Source organism: Triticum dicoccoides, chromosome 3A (assembly GCF_002162155.2).
Source record: "Triticum dicoccoides isolate Atlit2015 ecotype Zavitan chromosome 3A, WEW_v2.0, whole genome shotgun sequence".
NCBI lineage: Eukaryota > Viridiplantae > Streptophyta > Magnoliopsida > Poales > Poaceae > Triticum > Triticum dicoccoides.
This window is the reverse complement of record NC_041384.1, coordinates 531,509,790-531,536,310: the sequence shown is the minus strand read 5'-3', so window position 1 is coordinate 531,536,310 and position 26,521 is coordinate 531,509,790. Positions and strand designations below refer to the sequence as shown.

The 26,521-nt window shown below is 45.3% G+C and overlaps 1 protein-coding gene across 1 annotated transcript; it reads left to right on the top strand.

The window, feature by feature from the left end:
- Positions 1-22,616: 22,616 nt before the first annotated feature.
- On the top strand, positions 22,617-25,763 carry LOC119269009 (GDSL esterase/lipase At4g10955-like). Its single transcript, XM_037550751.1, has 2 exons — positions 22,617-23,153; positions 24,583-25,763. The coding sequence occupies exons 1-2, from the start codon at positions 22,681-22,683 to the stop codon at positions 25,574-25,576; spliced, it is 1,467 nt and encodes a 488-aa protein (XP_037406648.1). The 5' UTR covers positions 22,617-22,680; the 3' UTR covers positions 25,577-25,763.
- Positions 25,764-26,521: the final 758 nt, after the last annotated feature.

Genomic DNA, 26,521 nt, shown 5'->3' with positions numbered 1-26,521 from the left:
GCGGTTTGACCGATAAAGATCTTCGTAGAATGTGTGGGAGCCAATATGAACATCCAGGTTCCACTATTGGTTATTGACCGGAGACGTGTCTCGGTCATGTCTACATAGTTCTCGAACTCGTAGGGTCCGCGCGCTTAACGTTCGGTGATGATCAGTATTATGAGTTTATGTGTTTTGATGTAGGAGTCCCGGATAGGATCACAGACATGACAAGAAGTCTCGAAATGGTCGAGACATAAATATTGATATATTGGACGACTATATTCGGACACGGGAAGTGTTCTGGCTGATTTTGGAGAAAACTGAAGTGCCGAAGGGTTACCGGAACCCCCCCCCCCCGGGGGGGGAACTAGTGGGCCTAGATGGGCCTTAGTGGAGAGAGAGGGGCTACCAGGGCAGGCCATGCGTTCCCTCCCCCTTGAGTCCAAATTGGACTAGGAGGGGGTGGCGCCCCCTTTCCTTCCCCTCTTCCACTCCTTCCTTCCCCCTCCTAGTAGGACTAGGAAAGGAGGAATCCTACTCCTAGGATTCCTCCCCTCTTTGGCACGCCCTAGGGCCGGCCGGCCTCCCCCTTGCTCCTTTATATACGGGGGCAAGGGGCACCCTAGAACACAAAACAGACAACTGTCTTAGTCGCGTGTGTTGGGGAACGCAGTAATTTCAAAAAAATTCCTATGCACACGCAAGATCATGGTGATGTATAGCAACGAGAGGGGAGAGTGTTGTCCACGTACCCTCATAGACCGTAAACAGAAGCGTTATGACAACGCGGTTGATGTAGTCTTACGTCTTCACGATCGACCGATCCTAGTACCGAAAGTACGGCACCTCCGCGATCTGCACACGTTCAGCTCGATGACGTCCCACGAACTCATGATCCAGCAGAATGTCGAGGGAGAGCTTCATCAACACGACGGCATGATGACGGTGATGATGATGCTACCAGAACAGGGCTTCGCCTAAGAACCGCTACGATATGACTGAGGTGGATTATGGTGGAGGGGGGCACCGCAAACGGCTGGAAACAATCAACTTGTGTGTTCTAGGGTGCCCCTTTGCCCTCGTATATAAAGTAGCAAGGGGGGAGGCCGGCCGCCTTGGGGCGCGCCAAGGAGAGGGAGGAGTCCTCCTCCTAGTAGGAGTAGGACTCCCCCTTTCCTAGTCCAACTAGGAAGAAGGAGGGGGGAGGAAAGAGAGGGAGGGAAAGAGGGGGCGCCGCCCCCCTCCTTGTCCAATTTGTACTCCCACGAGGGGCGGCCAGCCCTATGTCCCCTCCTATCTCTCTCACAAAGCCATGTTGGCCCATTAGATCCCCCGAGGGTTCCGATAACCCCTCGGCACTCCGATAATTATCCGGTGTCCGAATATAGTCATCCAATATATCAATCTTTATGTCTCTACCATTTCAAGACTCCTCGTCATGTTCGTGATCACATTCGGCACTCCGAACTACCTTCGGTACATCATAACACATAAACTCATAATACCGATCGTCACCGAACGTTAAGCATGCGGACCCTACAAGTTCGAGAACTATGTAGACATGACTAAGACATGTCTCCGATCTATAACCAATAGCGGAACCTGGATGTTCATATTGACTCCCACATATTCTACGATGATCTTTATCGGTCAAACCGCATAATGATATATGTTGTTCCCTTTGTCATCAGTATGTTACTTGTCCGAGATTCGATCATCGGTATCTCAATATCTAGTTCAATCTCGTTACTGGCAAGTCTCTTTACTCGTTCCGTAATGCATCATCACGTAACTAACTCGTTAGTCACATTGCTTGCAAGGCTTATAGTGATGTGCATTACCGAGAGGGCCCAGAGATACCTCTCCGATACTCGGAGTGACAAATCCTAATCTAAATCTATGCCAACTCAACAAACACCATCGGATACACCTGTATAGCATCTTTATAGTCACCCAGTTACGTTGTGACGTTTGATAGCACACAAAGTGTTCCTCTGGTATTCGGGAGTTGCATGATCTCATAGTCATAGGAACATGTATAAGTTATGGAGAAAGCAATAACAACAAACTAAACGATCATCGTGCTAAGCTAACGGATGGGTCAAGTCAATCACATCATTCTCTAATGATGTTATCCCATTAATCAAATGATAAATCATGTCTATGGTTAGGAAACATAACATCATTGATTCAACGAGCTAGTCAAGTAGAGGCATACTAGTGACATTCTGTTTGTCTATGTATTCACACATGTACTAAGTTTCCGGTTAATACAATTCTAGCATGAATAATAAACATTTATCATGATATAAGGAAATATAAATAACAACTTTATTATTGCCTCTAGGGCATATTTCCTTCAGTCTCCCACTTGCACTAGAGTCAATAATCTAGATTACATTGTAATGATTCTAACACCCATGGAGTCTTGGTGCTGATCATGTTTTTCTCATGAGAGAGGCTTAGTCAACGAGTCTGCAACATTCAGATCCGTATGTATCTTGCAAATCTCTATGTCTCCCTCCTTGACTTGGTCGCGGATGGAATTGAAGCGTCTCTTGATGTGCTTGGTTCTCTTGTGAAATCTGGATTCCTTTGCCAAGGCAATTGCACTAGTATTGTCACAAAAGATTTTCATTGGACTCGATGCACTAGGTATGACACCTAGATCGGATATGAACTCCTTCATCCAGACTCCTTCATTTGCTGCTTCCGAAGCAGCTATGTACTCCGCTTCACATGTAGATCCCGCCATGATGCTTTGTTTAGAACTGCACCAACTGATAGCTCCACCATTCAGTAAAAACATGTATCCGGTTTGCGATTTAGAATTGTCCGGATCAGTGTCAAAGCTTGCATCAACATAACCATTTACGACGAGCTCTTTGTCACCTCCATATACGAGAAACATATCCTTAGTACTTTTTGTTGGGGAACGTAGCAGAAATTCAAAATTTTCCTACGCGTATCACCAAGATCTATCTATGGAGAGACCAGCAACGAGTAGAAAGGAGAGGAGAGTTTGCATCTACATACCCTTGTAGATCGCTAAGCAGAAGCGTTCAAGTGAACGGGGTTGATGGAGTCGTACTCGTCGTGATTCAGATCACCGATGATCAAGTGCCGAACGGACGGCACCTCCGCGTTCAACACACGTACAGCCCGGTGACGTCTCCCACGCCTTGATCCAGCAAGGAGAGAGGGAGAGGTTGAGGAAGACTCCATCCAACAGCAGCACAACGGCGTGGTGGTGGTGGAGGAGCGTGGCAATCCTGCAGGGCTTCGCCGAGCACCTACGGGAGAGGAGATGTGTCACGGGAGGGAGAGGGAGGCAACCAAAGGCCTTAGGTGTGATTGCTCCTCCTTTTCCCCACTATATATAGGGCCAAGGGAGAGGGGGAGGGCGCAGCCTTGCCCCCTCCTCCAAGGAAGGGGTGCGGCTAAGGATGGGGAGGAGTCCATCCTCCCCAAGGCACCTCGGAGGTGCCTTCCCCCTTTAGGACTCTTCCCTTTTTCCTTTATCTTGGCGCATGGGCCTCTAGGGGCTGGTGCCCTTGGCCCATGTAGGCCAAGGCGCACCCCCTACAGCCCATGTGGCCCCCCAGGGCAGGTGGCCCCACCCGGTGGGCCCCCGGGACCCTTCCGGTGGTCCCGGTACAATACCGATGACCCCGAAACTTGTCCCGATGGCCGAAACAGGACTTCCTATATATAAATCTTTACCTCCGGACCATTCCGGAACTCCTCGTGACGTCCGGGATCTCATCCGGGACTCCGAACAACATTCGGTAACCACATACAAGCTTCCTTTATAACCCTAGCGTCATCGAACCTTAAGTGTGTAGACCCTACGGGTTCGGGAGACATGCAGACATGACCGAGACGTTCTCCAGTCAATAACCAACAGCGGGATCTGGATACCCATGTTGGCTCCCACATGTTCCACGATGTTCTCATCGGATGAACCACGATGTCAAGGACTTAATCAATCCCGTATTCAATTCCCTTTGTCTAGCGGTATTTTACTTGCCCGAGATTCGATCGTCGGTATACCGATACCTTGTTCAATCTCGTTACCGGCAAGTCACTTTACTCGTTCCGTAACACATCATCCCGTGATCAACTCCTTGGTCACATTGCGCATATGATGATGTCCTACCGAGTGGGCCCAGAGATACCTCTCCGTTTACACGGAGTGACAAATCCCAGTCTCGATTCGCGCCAACCCAACAGACACTTTCGGAGATACCTGTAATGCACCTTTATAGCCACCCAGTTACGTTGTGACGTTTGGTACACCCAAAGCATTCCTACGATATCCGGGAGTTGCACAATCTCATGGTCTAAGGAAAAGATACTTGACATTGGCAAAGCTCTAGCAAACGAACTACACGATCTTTGTGCTATGCTTAGGATTGGGTCTTGTCCATAACATCATTCTCCTAATGATGTGATCCCGTTATCAACGACATCCAATGTCCATAGCCAGGAAACCATGACTATCTGTTGATCACAACGAGCTAGTCAACTAGAGGCTCACTAGGGACATATTGTGGTCTATGTATTCACACGTGTATTACGATTTCCGGATAATACAGTTATAGCATGAACAAAAGACTATTATCATGAACAAAGAAATATAATAATAACACTTTTATTATTGCCTCTAGGGCATATTTCCAACAGTCTCCCACTTGCACTAGAGTCAATAATCCAGTTCACATCGCCATGTGATTAACACTCACAGGTCACATCGCCATGTGACTAATACCCAAGAGTTTACTAGAGTCAGTAGTCTAGTTCACATCACTATGTGATTAACACTCAATGAGTTTTATGTTTGATCATGTTGCTTGTGAGAGAGGTTTTAGTCAACGGGTCTGAACCTTTCAGATCCGTGTGTGCTTTACAAATCTCTATGTCATCTCCTAGATGCAGCTACCACGCTCTATTTGGAGCTATTCCAAACAACTGTTCTACTTGGAGATATTCTAAATTATTGCTCCAATATATGTATCCGGTCTCTCTACTCAGAGCTATCCGGATAGGTGTCAAGCTTGCATCGTCGTAACCTTTACGACGAACTCTTTTACCACCTCCATAATCGAGAAAATTCCTTAGTCCACTAGTTACTAAGGATAACTTTGACCGCTGTCCTGTGAGCCATTCTTGGATCACTCTTGTACCCCTTGACTAACTCATGGCAAGGCACACTTCAGGTGCGGTACACAGCATAGCATACTGAAGAGCCTACGTCTTAAGCATAGGGGACGACCTTCGTCCTTTCTCTCTATTCTGCCGTGGTCGAGCTTTAAGTCTTAACTTCGTACCTTACAACTCAGGCAAGAACTCCTTCTTTGACTGGTCCATCTTGAATACCTTCAAGATCATGTCAAGGTATGTGCTCATTTGAAAGTATTATTAAGCATTTTGATCTATCCTTATAGATCTTGATGCTCAATGTTCAAGTAGCTTAATCCAGGTTTTCTATTAAAAAAAACACTTTCAAAATAACCCTATATGCTTTCCAGAAATTCTACGTCATTTCTGATCATCAATATGTCAACAACATATACTCATCAGAAATTCTATAGTGCTCCCACTCACTTCTTTGGAAATACAAGTTTCTCATAAAACTTTGTATAAATCCAAAATCTTTGATCATCTCACCAAAGCATACATTCCAACTCCGAGATGCTCACTCCAGTCCTTAGAAGGATCGCTGGAGCTAGCATACCTTTTAGCATCCTTAGGATCAACAAAACTTTTCTGATTGTATTGCATACAACCTTTCCTTACGTAAACTAGTAAGGAAACTTGTCTTGACATCCATCTGCCAGATTTCATAAATGCAGCTAATGCTAACATGATTCCGACGGACTTTAAGTATCGCTACGAGTGAGAAAATCTCATCGTAGTCAACTCTTTGAACTTGTGAAAAACTTTTCGCCACAAGTCGAGCTTCATGGACGGTGACATTACCATCCACGTCCGTCTTCTTCTTAAAGATCCATTTATCTTAATGGCTTGCCGATCATCGGGCAAGTCCACCAAAGTCCATGGATCCGTTCTCGGATTTTATGGCCTCAAGCCATTTATCGGAATCCGGGCCCACCATCGCTTCTCCATAGCTCGTAGGTTCATTGTTGTCTAGCAACATGACCTTCAAGACAGGATTACGTACCACTCTGAAGTAGTACGCATCCTTGTCATCCTACGAGGTTTGGGAGTGGCTTGATCCGAAGTTTCATGATCAATATCATAAGCTTCCACTTCAATTGGTGTAGGTGCCACAGGAACAACTCCCTGTGCCCTGTCACACACTAGTTGAAGAGATGGTTCAATAACCTCATCAAGTCTCCACCATCCTCCCACTCAACTCTTTCGAGAGAAACTTTTCCTCGAGAAAGGACCCGATTCTAGAAACAATCCATATTGCTTTCGGATCTGAATTAGGAGGTATACCCAACTGTTTTGGGTTTCCTATGAAGATGCATTTTATCCGCTTTGGGTTCGAGCTTATTAGCCTGAAACTTTTTCACATAAGCGTCGTAGCCCCAAACCTTTAAGAAACGACAACTTAGGTTTCTCTAAACCATAATTCATACGGTGTCATCTCATCGGAATTACGTGGTGCCCTATTTAAAGTGAATGTGGTTGTCTCTAATGCTTAACCCACGAACAATAGTGGTAATTCGATAAGAGACATCATGGTACGCACCATATCCAATAGGGTGCAACTATGATGTTCGGACACACCATCACATTATGGTGTTCCAGGCGGTATTAATTGCGAAACAATTTCCACAATGTCTTAATTGTGTGCCAAAACTCGTAACTCAGATATTCATCTCTATGATCATATCATAGACATTTTATCCTCTTGTCACAATGATCTTCTACTTCACTCTGAATTTACTTGAACCATTCAATAATTCAGACTTGTGTTTCATCAAGTAAATATTCTTAACATCTACTCGAATCATCTGTGAAGTAAGAACATAACGATATTCACTGCATGCCTTAGCACTCATTGGACTGCACACATCAAAATGTGTTGCTTCCAACAAGTTGCTATCTTGTTCCATCTTACTGAAAATGAGGCTTTTCAGTCATCTTGCCCATGTGGTATGATTTGCATATCTCAAGTGATTCAAAATCAAGTGAGTCCAAACGATCCATTTGCATGGAGTTTCTTCATGCATATACACCAATAGACATGGTTCGCATGTCTCAAACTTTTCAAAACGAGTGAGTCCAAAGATCCATCAACATGGAGCTTCTTCATGCGTTTTATACCATTATGACTTACATGGCAGTGCCACAAGTAAGTGGTACTATCATTACTATCTTATATCTTTTGGCATGAAAATGTGTATCACTACGATCGAGATTCAATAAACCATTCCTATAGGTGCAAGAGCACTTATTCAGGTTTAATACTAATCTTGATGGTAGAGGGAGCGTGCGATGCTTGATTATATCAAACTTGGAAACACTTCCAACACATATCGTCAGCTCTCCTTTAGCTAGTCTCCGTTTATTCCGTAGCCTTTTATTTTGAGTTACTAACACTTAGCAACCGAACCGGTATCTTATACCCTGGTGCTACTAGGAGTACTAGTAAAGTACACATTAACATAATGTATATCCAATATACTTCTATCGACCTTGCCAGCCTTCTCATCTACCAAGTATCTAGGGTAATTCTGCTCTAGTGACTGTTCCCCTTATTACAGAAGCACTTAGTCTCGGGTTTGGGTTCAACCTTGGGTTTCTTCACTGGAGCAGCAGCTGATTTGCCGTTTCATGAAGTATCCCTTCTTGCCCTTGCCCTTCTTGAAACTAGTGGTTTCACCAACCATCAACAATTGATGCTCCTTCTTGATTTCTACTTTCGCGGTGTCAAACATCGTGAATACCTCAAGGATCATCTTATTTATCCCTGATATGTTATAGTTCATCACGAAGCTCTAGCAGCTCGGTGGCAATGACTTTGGGGAAACATCACTATCTCATCTGGAGGATCAACTCCCACTCGATTCAAGTGATTGTTGTGCTCAGACAATCTGAGCACAAGCTCAACGATTGAGCTTTTCTCCCTTAGTTTGCAGGCTAAGAAAATCGTCGGAGGTCTTATACCTCTTGACGTGGGCACGAGCCTGAAATCCCAATTTCAGCCCTCGAAACATCTCATATGTTCCGCGACGTTTCGAAAACATCTTTGGTGCCTCTACTTAAACCATTTAATTGAACTATCACGTAGTTATCAAAACGTGTATGTCCGATGTTCGCAACATCGACAAACGACGTTGGGGTTCAGCACACTGAGCGGTGCATTAAGGACATAAGCTTTCTACTGATCGCATAATCGCTACTATCAACTTTCAACTATATTTTCTCTAGGAACATATCTAAAACAGTAGAACTAAAGCGCGAGCTACGACATAATTTGCAAAAGGTCTTTTGACTATGTTCAGGATAATTAAGTTCATCTTATGAACTCCCACTCAGATAGACATCCCTCTGGTCATCTAAGTGATCACATGATCCGAGTCAACTAGGCCGTGTCCGATCATCACGTGAGACGGACTAGTTAACGTCGGTGAACATCTTCATGTTGATCGTATCTACTATACGACTCATGCTCAACCTTTCGGTCTCCGTGTTCCGAGGCCATGTCTGCACATGCTAGGCTCGTCAAGTTAACCCTAAGTGTTTTCGCTGTGTAAAACTGTCTTACACCCGTTGTATGTGAACGTAAGAATCTATCACACCCGATCATCACGTGGTGCTTCGAAACGACGAACTGTAGCAACGGTGCACAGTTAGGGGAGAACACTTCTTGAAATTTTAATGAGGGATCATCTTATTTACTACCGTCGTCCTAAGTAAACAAGATGCATAAACATGATAAACATCACATGCAATCAAATAGAGTAGTGACATGATATGGCCAATATCATATAGCTCCTTTGATCTTCATCTTCGGGGCTCCATGATCATCTTGTCACCGGCTTGACACCATGATCTCCATCATCATGATCTCCATCATCGTGTCTTCATGAAGTTGTCACGCCAACGACTACTTCTACTTCTATGGCTAACGCGTTTAGCAATAAAGTAAAGTAATTTACATGGCGTTGTTAAATGACACGCAGGTCATACAATAAATAAAGACAACTCCTATGGCTCCTGCCGGTTGTCATACTCATCGACATGCAAGTCGTGAATCCTATTACAAGAACATGATCAATCTCATACATCACATATATCATTCATCACATCCTTTTGGCCATATCACATCACATAGCATACCCTGCAAAAACAAGTTAGACGTCCTCTAATTGTTGTTGCATGTTTTACATGGCTGCTATGGGTTTCTAGCAAGAACGTTTCTTACCTACGCAACACCACAACGTGATATGCCAATTGCTATTTACCCTTCATAAGGACCCTTTTCATCGAATCCGTTCCGACTAAAGTGGGAGAGACTGGCACCCGCTAGCCACCTTATGCACCAAGTGCATGTCAATCGGTGGAACCTGTCTCACGTAAGAGTACGTGTAAGGTCGGTCCGGGCCGCTTCATCCCACAATACCGCCGAAACAAGATTGGACTAGTAACGGTAAGCATATTGAACAACATCAACGCCCACAACTACTTTGTGTTCTACTCGTGCAAAGAATCTACGCAATAGACCTAGCTCATGATGCCACTGTTGGGGAACGTAGCAGAAATTCAAAATTTTCCTACGCGTATCACCAAGATCTATCTATGGAGAGACCAGCAACGAGTAGAAAGGAGAGGAGAGTTTGCATCTACATACCCTTGTAGATCGCTAAGCGGAAGCGTTCAAGTGAACGAGGTTGATGGAGTCGTACTCGTCGTGATTCAGATCACCGATGATCAAGTGCCGAACGGACGGCACCTCCGCGTTCAACACACGTACGGCCCGGTGACGTCTCCCACGCCTTGATCCAGCAAGGAGAGAGGGAGAGGTTGAGGAAGACTCCATCCAACAGTAGCACAACGGCGTGGTGGTGGTGGAGGAGCGTGGCAATCCTGCAGGGCTTCGCCGAGCACCTACGGGAGAGGAGATGTGTCATGGGAGGGAGAGGGAGGCAACCAAAGGCCTTAGGTGTGATTGCTCCTCCTTTCCCCCACTATATATAGGTCCAAGGGAGAGGGGGAGGGCGCAGCCTTGCCCCCTCCTCCAAGGAAGGGGTGCGGCTAAGGATGGGGAGGAGTCCATCCTCCCCAAGGCACCTCGGAGGTGCCTTCCCCCTTTAGGACTCTTCCCTTTTTCCTTTATCTTGGCGCATGGGCCTCTAGGGGCTGGTGCCCTTGGCCCATGTAGGCCAAGGCGCACCCCCTACAGCCCATGTGGCCCCCCGGGGCAGGTGGCCCCACCCGGTGGGCCCCCGGGACCCTTCCGGTGGTCCCGGTACAATACCGATGACCCCGAAACTTGTCCCGATGGCCGAAACAGGACTTCCTATATATAAATCTTTACCTCCGGACCATTCCGGAACTCCTCGTGACGTCCGGGATCTCATCCGGGACTCCGAACAACATTCGGTAACCACATACAAGCTTCCTTTATAACCCTAGCGTCATCGAACCTTAAGTGTGTAGACCCTACGGGTTCGGGAGACATGTAGACATGACCGAGACGTTCTCCGGTCAATAACCAACAGAGGGATCTGGATACCCATGTTGGCTCCCACATGTTCCACGATGATCTCATCGGATGAACCACGATGTCAAGGACTTAATCAATCCCGTATTCAATTCCCTTTGTCTAGCGGTATTTTACTTGCCCGAGATTCGATCGTCGGTATACCGATACCTTGTTCAATCTCGTTACCGGCAAGTCACTTTACTCGTTCCGTAACACATCATCCCGTGATCAACTCCTTGGTCACATTGCGCATATGATGATGTCCTACCGAGTGGGCCCAGAGATACCTCTCCGTTTACACGGAGTGACAAATCCCAGTCTCGATTCGCGCCAACCCAACAGACACTTTCGGAGATACCTGTAATGCACCTTTATAGCCACCCAGTTACGTTGTGACGTTTGGTACACCCAAAGCATTCCTACGGTATCCGGGAGTTGCACAATCTCATGGTCTAAGGAAAAGATACTTGACATTGGCAAAGCTCTAGCAAACGAACTACACGATCTTTGTGCTATGCTTAGGATTGGGTCTTGTCCATAACATCATTCTCCTAATGATGTGATCCCGTTATCAACGACATCCAATGTCCATAGCCAGGAAACCATGACTATCTGTTGATCACAACGAGCTAGTCAACTAGAGGCTCACTAGGGACATATTGTGGTCTATGTATTCACACGTGTATTACGATTTCCGGATAATACAGTTATAGCATGAACAAAAGACTATTATCATGAACAAAGAAATATAATAATAACACTTTTATTATTGCCTCTAGGGCATATTTCCAACACTTTTCAGATATTTCAGGATGTTCTTGACCGCTGTCTAGTGATCCACTCCTGGATTACTTTGGTACCTCCTTGCTAAATAGATAGCAAGGCACACATCAGGTCTGGCACACAGCATTGCATACATGATAGAGCCTATGGCTGAAGCATAGGGAACATCTTTCATTTTCTCTCTATCTTCTGAAGTGGTCGGGCATTGAGTCTGACTCAACTTCACACCTTGTAACACATGCAAGAACCCTTTCTTTGCCTGATCCATTTTGAACTTCTTCAAAACTTTATCAAGGTATGTGCTTTTTGAAAGTCCAATTAAGTGTCTTGATCTATCTCTATAGATCTTGATGCCTAATATATAAGCAGCTTCACCTAGGTCTTTCATTGAAAAATTCTTATTCAAGTATCCTTTTATGCTATTCAGAAATTCAGTATCATTTCTGATCAACAATATGTCATCTACATATAATGTCAGAAATGCTACAGAGCTCCCACTCACTTTCTTGTAAATACATGCTTCTCCAAAAGTCTGTATAAAACTATATGCTTTTATCACACTATCAAAGCATATATTCCAACTCCGAGAGGCTTGCACCAGTCCATAAATGGATCGTTGGAGCTTGCACACTATGTTAGCACCTTTTGGATTGACAAAACCTTCTGGCTGCATCATAACTCTTCTTTAAGATATCCATTAAGGAATGTTGTTTTGACATCCATTTGCCAAATTTCATAATCATAAAATGCGACAATTTCTAACATGATTCAGACGGACTTAAGCATCGCTACGGGTGAGAAGGTCTCATCGTAGTCAACTTCTTGAACTTGTCGGAAACCTTTTGCAACAAGTCGAGCTTTGTAGACAGTAATATTTCCGTCAGCGTCAGTCTTCTTCTTGAATATCCATTTATTCTCTATGGCCCGCCGATCATCGGGCAAGTCAACCAAAGTCCACACTTTGTTCTCATACATGGATCCCATCTTAGATTTCATGGCCTCAAGCCATTTTGCGGAATCTGGGCTCATCATCGCTTCCTCATAGTTCATAGGTTCGTCATGGTCAAGTGATGTCTACTACACAACCTTCTTCTTGTAGACGTTGTTGGGCCTCCAAGTGCAGAGGTTTGTAGGACAGTAGAAAATTTCCCTCAAGTGGATGACCTAGGGTTTATCAATCCGTAGGAGGCGTAGGATGAAGATGGTCTCTCTCAAGCAACCCTGCAACCAAATAACAAAGAGTATCTTGTGTCCCCAACACACCCAATACAATGGTAAATTGTATAGGTGCACTAGTTCGGCGAAGAGATGGTGAAACAAGTGGTATATGGATAGTAGATAAAAGTATTTGTAATCTGAAATAATAAAAAACAGCAAGGTAGCAAGTGATAAAAGTGAGCGTAAACGGTATTGCAATGTGTGGAAATAAGGCCTAGGGTTCATACTTTCGCTAGTGTAAGTTCCCTCAACAATAATATCATAATTGGATCACATAACTATCCCTCAAGATGCAACAAAGAGTCACTCCAAAGTCACTAATAGCGGAGAACAAACGAAGAGATTATGGTAGGGTACGAAACCACCTCAAAGTTATTCTTTCCAATCAATCCGTTGGGCTATTCCTATAAGTGTCACAAACAGCCCTAGAGTTCGTACTAGAATAACACCTTAAGACACAAATCAACCAAAACCCTAATGTCACCTAGATACTCCAATGTCACCTCAAGTATCTGTGGGTATGATTATACGATATGCATCACACAATCTCAGATTCATCTATTCAACCAACACAAAGGACCTCAAAGAGTGCCCCAAAGTTTCTACCGGAGAATCACGACGAAAAGTGTGCCAACCCCTATGCATACGTTCATGGGCGGAACCCGCAAGTTGATCACCAAAACATACATCAAGTGAATCACGTGGTATCCCATTGTCACCACAGATACGCACAGCAAGACATACATCAAGTGTTCTCAAATCTTTAAAGACTCAATCCGATAAGACAACTTCAAAGGGGAAACTCAATTCATTACAAGAGAGTAGAGGGGGGAAGAAACATCATAGGATCCAAATATAATATCAAAGCTCGTGATACATCAAGATCGTATCATCTCAAGAACACGAGATAGAGAGATCAAACACATAGCTACTGGTACATACCCTCAGCCCCGAGGGAGAACTACTCCCTCCTCGTCATGGAGAGCACCGGGATGATGAAGATGGCCACCGGAGAGGGATTGCCCCCTCCGGCAGGGTGCCGGAACGGGTCTAGATTGGCTTTTGGTGGCTATGGAGGCTTCTGGCGGCGGAACTCCCGATCTATTGCATTCACGGATGTTTTTAGGGTATATGGAGATATATAGGCGGAAGAAGTACGTCAGGGGGGCGCGCCCCCCTGCCTCGTGGCCTCCTCGCAGGTCCCCCGATGTGCACTCCAAGTCTTCTGGGTTTCTTTCCTTCTAAAAATGAGTTCCGTGAAGTTTCAGGTCAATTGGACTCCGTTTGATTTTCCTTTTCTTCGAAACCCTAAAACAGGGTAAAAACAGAAACTGGCACTGGGCTCTGGGTTAATAGGTTAGTCCCAAAAATGATATAAAAGTGTATAATAAAGCCCATAAACATTCAAAACAGTAGATAATATAGCATGGAGCAATCAAAAATTATAGATACGTTGGAGACGTATCATCAAGCAACATGACTTCCAGAACAGGATTACCGTGCCACTCTGGTGTGGATCTTACTCTGGTTGACCTACGAGGTTCGGTAGTAACTTGATCAGAAGTTTCATGATCATCATCATTAGGTTACTCACTTACTGGTGTAGGAATCACTCGAACTGATTTCAGTGATGAACTACTTTCCAATAAGGGGGCAGGTGCAATTACCTCATCAAGTTCTACTTTCCTCCCACTCCCTTCTTTCAAGAGAAACTCCTTCTCTAGAAAGGATCCATTTTTAGCAACGAATATTTTGCCTTCGGATCTATGATAGAAGGTGTACCCAACAGTCTCCTTTGGGTATCCTATGAAGATACATTTCTCTGATTTGGGTTCGAGATTATCAAGTTGAAGTTTCTTCACATAAGCATCGCAGCCCCAAACTTTAAGAAACGACAACTTGGGTTTCTTGCCAAACCACAGTTCATAAGGTGTCGTCTCAACGGATTTAGATGGTGCCCTATTTAATGTGAATGCATCTGTCTATAAAGCATAACCCCAAAACGATAGCGGTAAATTAGTGAGAGACATCATAGATCGCACCATATCTAGTAAAGTACGATTACGACGTTCGGACACACCATTACGCTGTGGTGTTCCAGGTGGCGTGAGTTGCAAAACTATTCCGCATTGTTTCAAATGAAGTCCAAACTCATAACTCAAATATTCACCTCCGCGATCAGATCGCAGAAACTTGATTTTCTTGTTATGAAGATTTTCCACTTCACTCTGAAATTCTTTGAACTTTGCAAATGTTTCAGACTTATGTTTCATTAAGTAGATATACCCATATCTGCTCAAATCATCTGTGAATGTGAGAAAATAACGATATCTGCCGCGAGCTTCAATGTGCATTGGACCACATACATCAGTATGTATGATTTCCAATAACTCTGTTGCTCGCTCCATTGTTCTGGAGAACGGAGTTTTAGTCATCTTGCCCATGAGGCATGGTTCGCAAGTACCAAGTGATTCATAATCAAGTGATTCCAGAAGTCCATCAGAATGGAGTTTCTTCATGCGCTTTACACCAATATGACCTAAACAGTAGTGCCACAAATAAGTTGCACTATCATTATCAACTTTGCATCTTTTGGCTTCAATACTATGAACATGTGTATCACTACTATCAAGATTTAGTAAAAATAGACCACTCATCAAGGGTACATGACCATAAAAGATATTACTCATATAAATAGAACAACCATTATTCTCCGATTTAAATGAATAACCGTCTCGCATCAAACAAGATCCAGATATAATGTTCATGCTCAACGCTAGCACAAAATAATAATTATTTAGGTCTAAAACTAATCCCGAAGGTAGATGTAGAGGCAGTGTGCCGACGGTGATCACATTGTCTTTGGAACCATTTCCCACACGCATCATCACCTCATCCTTAGCCAATCTTCACTTAATCCGTAGCCCCTGTTTCGAGTTGCAAATATTAGCAACTGAACCAGTATCAAATACCCAGGCACTACTGCGAGTATTAGTAAGGTACACATCAATAACATGTATATCAAATATACATTTCACTTTGCCATCCTTCTTCTCCACCAAATACTTGGGGCAGTTCCGCTTCCAGTGACTAGTTCCTTTGCGGTAGAAGCACTCAGTCTCAGGCTTAGGTCCAGACTTGGGTTTCTTCACTTGAGCAGCAACTGGCTTGTTGTTCTTCTTGAAGTTCCCCTTCTTCCCTTTACCTTTTTTCTTGAAACTGGCGGTCTTGTTGACCATCAACACTCGATGCTCCTTCTTGATTCCTACCTCTGCAACCTTTAGCATTGTGAAGTGCTCAGGAATCGTCTTATCCATCCCTTGCATATTATAGTTCATCACGAAGCTCTTGTAGCTTGGTGGTAGTGATTGAAGAACTCTGTTAATGACACTATCATTAGGAAGATTAACTCCCAGTTGAGTCAAGTGGTTGTGGTACCCAGACATTCTCAGTATATGTTCACTGACAGAACTATTTCTCCTCCATCTTGCAGTTGTAGAACTTATTGGAGACTTCATATCTCTCCATCCGGGCATTTGCTTGAAATATTAACTTCAACTCCTGGAACATCTCATATGCTCCATGATGTTCAAAACGTCGTTGAAGTCCCGGTTCTAAGTCATAAAGCATGGCACACTGAACTATCGAGTAGTCATCAGCTTTGCTCTGTCAGGTGTTCACAACATCTGGCGTTGCTCCTGCAGCGGGTTTGTCACCTAGCGGTGCTTCCAGAATGTAATTCTTTTGTGCAGCAATGAGGATAGTCCTCAAGTTATGGACCCAGTCCGTGTAGTTGCTACAATCATCTTTCAACTTAGCTTTCTCTAGGAACGCATTAAAATTCAACAGAACAACATCACGGGCCATCTATCTACAATAACATAGACATGCAAAATACTATCAGGTACTAAGTTCATGATAAATTAAAGTTCAATTAATCAAATTACTTAAGAAATCCCACTTAGATAGACATCTCTCTAATCATCTAAGTGATCACGTGATCCATATCAACTAAACCATGTATGATCATCACGTCAGATGGAGTAGTTTTCAATGGTGAACATCACTATGTTGATCATATCTACTATATGATTCACGCTCGACCTTTCGGTCTCAGTGTTCCGAGGCCATATATGCATATGCTGGGCTCGTCAAGTTTAACCCGAGTATTCTGCGTGTGCAAAACTGGCTTGCACCCATTGTATGTGAACGTAGAGCTTATCACACCCGATCATCATGTGGTGTCTCGGCACGACGAACTATAGCAACGGTGCATACTCAGGGAGAACACTTATACCTTGAAATTTAGCGAGAGATCATCTTATAATGCTATCGCCGAACTAAGCAAAAAAAGATGCATAAAGGATAAACATCACATGCAATCAATATAAGTGATATAATATGGCCATCATCATCATGTGCCTTTGATCTCCATCTCCAAAGCACCGTCATGATCACCATCGTCGCCGGCTTGACACCTTGATCTCCATCGAAGCATCGTTGTCGTCTCGCCAACTATTGCTTCTACGACTATCACTACCGTTTAGTGATAAAGTAAAGCAATTACATGGCGATTGCATTTCATACAATAAAGCGACAACCATATGGCTCCTGCCAGTTGCCGATAACTTTGTTACAAAACATGATCATCTCATACAATAAAATTTAGCATCATGTCTTGAACATATCACACCACAACATGCCCTGCAAAAACAAGTTAGACGTCCTCTACTTTGTTGTTGCAAGTTTTACGTGGCTGCTATGGGCTGAGCAAGAACCGTTCTTACCTACGCATCAAAAACCACAACGCGGTATAGTGATTGTTTTTTGATCTTCAGAGAGAACCCTGTTCATTGGATCCGATTCAACTAAAGTTGGGGAAACTAACACCCACCAGCCACCTATGTGCGAAGCACATCGGTAGAACCAGTCTCGCGTAAGCGTACGCGTAATGTCGGTCTGGGTTACTTCATCCAAGAATACCGCTGAATCAAGAATCAACTAGTGACGACAAGCAATATGTATATACCCACGCCCACAACTCTTTTGTGTTCTACTTGTGCATATAACATCTACGCATAGACCTGGCTCTGATACCATTGTTGGGGAACACAGTAATTTCAAAAAAAATCCTACGCACACGCAAGATCATGGTGATGCATATCAACGAGAGGGGAGAGTGTTGTCCACATACCCTCGTAGACCGTAAGCGGAATCGTTATGATAACGCGGTTGATGTAGTCGTACGTCTTTACGATCGGCCGATCCTGGTACCGAAAGTATGACACCTCCATGATCTGCACACATTCAGCTCGGTGACGTCTCGCGAACTCGCGATCCAGCAGAGTGTCAAGGGAGAGCTTCATCAGCACGATGGCATGATGGTGCTACCGGAACAGGGCTTCGCCTAAGCACCGCTATGATATGACCGAGGTGGATTACGGTGGAGGGGGGCACCGCACACGGCTGGAAAAATCAACTTGTGTGTTCTAGGGTGCCCCCTTGCCCCCATATATAAAGGAGCAAGGGGGAGGCCAGCCGGCCTTGGGGCGCACCAAGGAGAGGGAGGAGTGCTCCTCCTAGTAGGAGTAGGACTCCCCCTTTCCTAGTCCAGCTAGGAAGAAGGAGGGGAAGGAAAGAGAGGGGGAGAGGGAGGGAAAGAGGGGGCGCCGCCCCCCCCCCTGTCCAATTCGGACTCCCAAGGGGGGCGACCAGCCCTATGGTCCCTCCTCTCTCTCACACAAAGCCCATGTTGGCCCATTAGTTCCCCCGGGGGTTTCGATAACCCCCCAACACTCCGATAATTATCCGGTGACCCCCGGAACTCATCCGGTGTCCGAATATAGGCCCTGTTTGGTTCAGCTGTGGATTTCTAAAAGCAGCTGTGAAAATTCTGTTGTGGAAAAACAGCTGTGGAAAATCTGATGTGAAAAATATGTAGGTCATTTGGCAAACCAGCTGATACAGCTTTTTCGGATTTTGGCCCGCAGCGGAATCAGATTTTGAAAAGCATGTCCTGGGCTACTTCCGCTTTTGGTTCAGATTTTGGTAGCGGATTTCTGGAATTAGATTCTGCTGGGTTCGCCCTTTGGTTCAGATTCTGCTGCACGGCAGCGGAATCCGTCGATAAAAACTGAACCAAACATGGCCATAGTCATCCAATATATCAATCTTTATGCCTCGACCATTTCGAGACTCCTCGTCATGTCCGTGATCATATCCAGGACTCCGAACTACCTTCGGTACATCATACCACATAAACTCATAATACCGATCATCACCGAACATTAAGCGTGCGGACCCTATGGGTTCAAGAACTATGTAAACATGACCAAGACACGTCTCTGGTCAATAACCAACAACGGAAACCTTTATCGGTCAAACCGCATAACGATATGCGTTGTTCCCTTTGTCATGGGTATGTTACTTGTCCGAGATTCGATCGTCGGTATCTCAATACCTTGTTCAATCTCGTTACTGGCAAGTCTCTTTACTTGTTCTGTAATGCATCATCCCATAACTAACTCATTAGTCACATTGCTTGCAAGGCTTATAGTGATGTGCATTACCGAGAGGGCCTAGAGATACCTCTCCGATACTCGGAGTGACAAATCCTAATCTCGATCTATGCCAACTCAACAAACACCATCGGAGACACCTGTAGAGCATCTTTATAGTCACCCAGTTACGTTGTGACATTTGATAGCACACAAAGTGTTCCTCCAATATTTGGGAGTTGCATGATCTCATAGTCATAGGAACATGTATAAGTTATGGAGTAGCAACAAACTAAACGATCATCGTGCTAAGCTAACGGATGGGTCAAGTCAATCACATCATTCTCTAATGATGTGATCCCGTTAATCAAATGACAACTCATGTCTATGGTTAGGAAACATAACCATCATTGATTCAACGAGCTAGTCAAGTAGAGGCATACTAGTGACATTCTGTTCGTCTATGTATTCACACATGTACTAAGTTTCCGGTTAATACAATTCTAGCATGAATAATAAACATTTATCATGATATAAGGAAATATAAATAACAACTTTATTATTGCCTCTAGGGCATATTTCCTTCAGTGTGCGGTGCCCCCTCCACCATAATCCATCTCGGTTATATCGTCGTAGTGCTTAGGTGAAGCCCTGTGTCGCTAACTTCATCATCACCGTCATCACGCCGTCGTGCTGACGAAGTTCTCCCTCGACACTCAGCTGGATCGAGAGTTCGTGGGACGTCACCGAGCCGAACGTGTGCAGATCGCGGAGGTGCTGTACTTTCGGTACTAGGATCGGTCGGATCATGAAGACTTACGACTACATCAACCGCGTTGTCATAACGCTTCCGCTTATGGTCTACGTTGGTACATGGACTACACTCTCCCCTCTCGTTGCTATGCATCACCATGATAGATCTTGCGTGTGCGTAGGATTTTTTCTGAAATTACTGCGTTCCCCAATAGTGGCCCCTCACCGCGGTTCACGCCCGCCTCCCCCGCCGCCTCACCACTCCATGGTGACGCGTGCCAAGGCTGGGGTGCATCAGCCGAACCCGCGCTACCACAACCTCAGCATCACGGCCATCTCTCCAGTTCCGCGCTCGGTGCGTTCTATGTTGAGTGATCCGCATTGGACCGCCGCCATGCGCGCTGAGTATGATGCTCTTGTCGCCAACCGGACTTGGACCCTTGTTCCTCGTCCTCCTGGAGCGAACGTCATCTTCGGCAAGTGGGTTTTTCGTCATAAACTCCTCCCGGACGGTTCTCTCGACAGATACAAGGCTCGTTGGGTTGTGCGCGGTTTTGCGCAACGTGTCGGTGTTGACTTCCCCGAGACTTTCTCTCCGGTTGTCAAACCCGCCACGATCCGTGTTGTCCTCCAGCTGGCCGCCTCTCGTCGCTGGCCTGTACATCAGCTCGACATCAACAATGTTTTTTTGTACGACCATCTTCAGGAGCGGGTTCTCTGTCAGCAGCTGGCCGGGTTTGTTGACCCTCATCATCCGAATGATGTCTACATGTTGTCACGGTCGTTATACGGCCTCAAACAGGCTCCGCGCGCGTGGTACCAGCGCATCGCGGCATTCCTCGATCTTCTCGGGTTTTGCAGCACCACCTCCGACACGTCGTTGTTCGTGCTTCATCGGTCTGATCATGTGGCTATGCTTCTGCTCTACGTCGATGATATTGTCATCACTGCCTCTTGAGAGGATCTTCTCCGCGACATCATTGGACGTCTTGGCTCTGAGTTTCGGCTGAAGGATCTAGGCGCGATGCACTTCTTCCTCGTCATTAATGTGCGACGCGATGCCTCTGGGTTCTTCCTTCACCAGGGATAGTACGCGCTTGATCTTCTGGACCGTGCCGGCATGACTGACCCCAAGCCGGCCGCCACGCCTGCCGAGGCCAAACCGAAGCTCTCCGCCACCGCCGGCCAGCCCGCTGCTGACGCCACCCTCTACCGCAGCATTGTTGGTGCCCTTCAGTACCTTACGCTCACCAGACCAGACATCCAGTTTGCGGTGCAACAAGTTTACTTGCATATGCACTCGCCCCATGATGTTCACTGGTCCTTGGTCAAGCGCATTCTTCGGTACGTTCGCGGCACGCCAATCTATGGTCTTCGTCTTCGCGCCTCTGCCTCAACTGAGCTCCTCGCTTATACTGACGTGGATTGGGCTGGCTGTCCTGACACTTGACGTTGCACGTGTGGCTATTGTGTCTTCTTCGATGACTCTCTTGTCTCTTGGTCCTCTCTTGACTCTCTTGTCTCTTGCCTCCCGTTCGAGTGTTGAGGCCGAGTACCGAGCTGTTGCCAACATGGTCGCGGAGACTTGTTGGCTTCGTCACCTTCTTGGTGAGCTTTGGATTCCACTTCCGAAAGCCACTGTGGTCTTCTGCGATAACGTGTCGGCCACCTACTCGCAGCTAATCCGGTGCAACACAAACACACCAAACACATTGAGCTCGATGTTCACTTTGTACGCGAGAAGGTTCAGTTGGGTCAGCTTCGAGTTCTTCATGTACCGACTACCCAACAGTTTGCCGACATCATGACCGGGTTGCCAACTGCTGCATTCCAAGAGTTTCGTTCTAGTCTTTGCATCGCCGACGCCGACGCTTCGACTGCAAGGGGGTGTTGAACCGTGATATCTCTGTATTTATTACCGATTGATTCTCATATTATCTCTAGCCTTGTATAGCTGATTCCTAGAGATATTGTAGGGTTAGTTGACTTATCACGCAAGACACCACATGTATATATTGTAACAGACTCAGATGAAATTGAGTTGCATCCTATAGTCTTCTACACATCTTACATTTGTGAACGAAGGGAGTACTTGATACTATCAAGAGATCCTATATGAACTAGAAAGAAAAGAAAATGAAAGTGTATTTGTTCTCAAACTTTGGCCAAGAATAATAGGATATTTAATATAAGGCCGACCATGTACCATATAAGGCTTAATTATCTCTGAGCATAATTAAGCTTTGATTTTGCTAGTAGGTAGAATAGAGAAAAATTGCACAATGACAATAATATATCCTATTTTTCTTGAATAATATAAATCAAGATTATTTAACAAAATTATATGGTATCGAGCTAAAATTGAGCGAGATAGTGTTGGCTTAAGATCAACTCGTTTCTCCCTCAAGTTAATAAAACGGTCATACTTGGATCATTTCTTTGCAGATCCATCTGCATACGAATCAATCTTGAGAGACTCACAAGGCTCGAGCTTTTATTGCAGACTAGTCTCCGGAGATTAGGGGAACCGATGGAAAAGGCGAGGAAGTTTGTCGTGCGGCCCGCGAGGGTTCACCTCTTGGTCGGTGCTTAACCCCAATCTCACCTGGAACGCGTTACAGAAAATTCTAAAATCTGACCCGGAACCCTCCTCCCCAAGGGCCAAGGAGGAAGAAGGCCAACAAGGAAGGCATACTCGTTTCCCCACTTGGCCAAGCCACGCCCCCATCATTAAACCCCCCAGTTGCTGCTCCCCTTCCGAACATGACCGTTGGGCGCTGCCCCCTGCCGAGATCCCAGATATACCTCTTCTCCCACGCCACCAGGAAGACGACGCTCTCACATCTCCCGGTCCCCACGAATCCCCGCCCCTACCCCTCGACGACATTCTCGTCCTCCCCCGTGCTCACGCGCTCCACGCTTGCCCTTGCCCCCGCGCGGCGAGCGGAGCGGTCGGGAGGTTTGATCTGCGCCGCCATGGCGATGGACTTGGTGTCGCCTGGGCCGGCCGCGGCGGCGGCAGGGGAGGTGAATCCGGAGGCGGTTAAGGGGGAGGGGGAGGAGGAGGAGGAGGATGTGGTGATGGTGGTGGGGGAGGTTGGGGGACGGTGCGGCGGCGACGCCGTGGTGGTGGCCCCGGCCGACGCGGCGGTCGAGGGGCACCCCTACGCCTTCCACGTCTCCGGCCCCCGCAACCTGCCGCCGCCCAACTGGAGGGAGATCATCAGATCGAGTTGGTAATTTTTCCGCTCTCGCTCTATAATTCCATATATCTTGCACTTTCCTTGTGCCATATAATACAGGATTGAAACGGGGTGTGCCGGGTCACTCCGGTATGTGATGAGTTCGGCATGCGCTGTGGATTCGATGAACTCGCGGGGGTCTGCCGAGCCCTTTGGTCTGTTGTTGAGATGGAGACGAGATTAGTTTAGGAAGTGCCGTCCAATTGAAATGCTCGTCCTGCCAACTGCAATTGCGGGGAGTTTATTGATTGGGATGAAATCTGCCGACTTTGCTTGATTAAATTATGAGAGCAAAATTTACTCTCTCTTAGTTTGCTTATTATTTGCAGTATCCCGTGGTGTGATGTGCAAATTAGGTTTGCTGTACCTTTCCTGCAAGTTTAGGTTATGACAGGACTGGAAACAAAAGATTGCCCTCCATCTCGTTTTCTGTTTCCTGGGCCACGGACGTGCACATGCTCCTCCTACCTTTCCTTAGGAACTGTGTTTTGTCTTTTGAGTACAAATAAGAAAGCACCAATTCAACCAGTTAAGTTTCCTTTAACCTACTCATCCTCCCTTGCGCAGACTATAAACTAGTACGTACCTTCCTAGTTTTAAACTATGTTTTTATGTTAACCCGCTTTGTTTGTGTAGCTGTGTGGCTCTTGTTTTCATGGCAATTTAGGAAGTTTTTAACCTCTGCTTCAAGTTAAGTTTGCTTCATTGCCTAAAAAAAGATTTAAGTTAGCTAGTTAACTCTGAGCAGTATGATCTTAGTATGTAAGACTGCAAGGTAAAACAGCCCAACAAAATGGGAAAGATTTGCATCATGTGATTCTTGTTGGTAATATTTGTCGCTAGTGATGTTTACAGAAAAATGGGGGGAATGGCCATAGAAAAATGAGCTTTCTGGATTATAAACTTAAAAATCAGGGGACGGGAAGGGTATCATAATCATGTAAAATGATGAGCAACGGAAATCCACATTGCATATTCCTGCTAAGACTATGTTGGCATGGAGGGGACACCAGCTTACAGGGCTTTTGCGGGCAAAATATATTGGAAATGAACATAACTGAAGTCTGTAGGGAATAGGCGAAACATCATCACTGCAAAACTGTAACTTGTTGCTATGTATATATTTTATGAGGCCAGCCTGATACCATTGTCAAGTGCCCATATCAAACAGGATTTATGTTCCTTTTCTCGTAATTTTAATGAACTATTACTTCAACAAATGAAGTTCTGGACTCTGAAACGCTTGAAGCCTGATACCAATGTCGAAGTGCCCATTTCAAACAGGATTTATGTTCCTTTTCTCGTAATTTTAATTAACAATTACTTCAACAAATGAGGTTCTCTGGACTCTGAAACGCCTACTTTACTTAGACATTCCCACATGAGGTATATGTAACATTTTCTCCTAATGCCTGATTTGCAGGAAGGATCCAAATTACAAAAGGATGGTAATGGCATGCTTCATTCAGGCAGTCTACCTTCTTGAAATAGACAGACAAGATCAGAAAGGAGAAGAGGATGGCCTTGCTCCAAAATGGTGGAAGCCCTTCAAGTACAAGGTCACACAGACACTGGTGGACGAGAGAGATGGCTCCATATACGGCGCCGTCCTTGAGTGGGACCGGTCTTCTGCATTGTCTGATCTTATCCTCCTAAGACCAAGTGGCGCACCAAGGGCCGTGCTAGCTCTCCGAGGAACATTGCTGCAGAAACCTACAATTAAAAGAGATCTACAGGATGATCTACGTTTCCTGGTTTGGGAGAGCTTAAAAGGATCAGTGAGATATGTTGGCGCTTTAGAAGCACTGAAGGCTGCAGTTGAGAGATTTGGGAGCGCAAATGTTTGCGTCGCAGGGCACTCGTTGGGAGCTGGCTTTGCCCTTCAGGTATGCAAAGATCTCGCCAAGCAAGGAATCTTCGTAGACTGCCATCTGTTCAATCCACCTTCTGTTTCACTTGCCATGAGCCTAAGAAGCATGAGCGAGAAGGCCAGTCACCTGTGGCAGAAAGTGAAGGCAAGCCTGCCATTGAAGGAAGAAGCAGCGCTTGACTGTGCAAAAGAGGATGGCAGCATCAAGAAGAGACTACGCGCAGAGAAGAAATGGGTGCCACACTTGTATGTGAACAACAGTGACTACATCTGCTGCCACTACAGTGCTCCCTCTTCCTCCGGACCCGACGGGGGTCCGGATGAGCAGCAGCAGCAGCGCAAGGCGAGCGAGATTGCTGGTGACGTGGTCGCGAAGCTCTTCGTCACGTCGTCAAAAGGCCCACAGAAGTTCATGGAGGCGCACGGGCTGGAGCAATGGTGGTCGGATGGGATGGAGCTGCTGGCTGTGTCTGACAGCAAGCTTATACACAGGCAGCTGAAGTCTCTATACTCGTCCACAGCAGTACCACCTCCTACAAAGTCATAGGGGATGGCTGTTTCAAGGGTAGTTAGAAATACTCTTTCTAATCGGTTTATACCTCAACTGAAACCCCTCGAGATGTTTCGTTATGGCCATGGTTGAATTGTTCGTATAGGTTAATGTTGATCAAACGGATATGTAAGAATACTGTGGGCTAATAATAAATTCATTTAAGTAATTTATTTCTAGTTAATACTGAATTATTATTTTGTATTCCGATGTACAATTGCATCTGTTGTCAGGATAATATCCATGTTCGCATGCTCTGCCCCGGAACCCAAGTTTTGTAACTTGTTGCTCTGTAGCATGACAAGTTTTTTTTTGAGGGAATGTAGCATGACAAGTGAAGAGAGAGAGAGGGAGGAAGGCCCCAAAACGCTAAATTGCAGGTTGCTGACAAAGAACTTATGCATAAGTACAGTCTCCCGTTTGTTTCGTAATGACTGATTTATTATTTTTGGTTAAGTAGATTTTACCTGTCATGCGCAAAAAAAAAAGAATATACCTGCCCTTTTTTTATGCGATTCAAATTTTTTTTAGGGATCCAAGGGATTCATTTTACAGAAAAATAAGGTAAAAGATTAGACCCGTCCTGCACAAAAAATTGTAGAATTTACCTGCCTTTTTTATGCATAAGTACAGTCCCCTGTTTGTTTCGTAATGACTGATTTATTATATTTGGTTAAGTAGATTTTACCTGTCCCGTGCAAAAAAATATTGTAGAATTTACCTGCCCTTTTTTTATGGGATTCAAAATTTTTGAGGGATCCATGGGGTTCATTTTACAGAAAAAAAGGTAAAATATTTTACCTGTCCTGTGCAAAAAAAATTGTAGAATTTACCTGCCCTTTTTTATGAGATTCAAATTTTTATAGGGATCCATGGGATTGATTTTACAGAAAAAAATTTAAAATGAAAAAACAACTGAAAAAAGGTAAAAAGACCTGTCCT

Coding starts and splice junctions, on each gene's coding strand:
- LOC119269009 (XM_037550751.1), top strand. CDS start 22,681: ATGACCGTTGGGCGCTGCCCCCTGCCGAGATCCCAGATATACCTCTTC. Junction 23,154..24,582: donor GAGATCATCAGATCGAGTTG/GTAATTTTTCCG, acceptor CCTGATTTGCAG/GAAGGATCCAAATTACAAAA.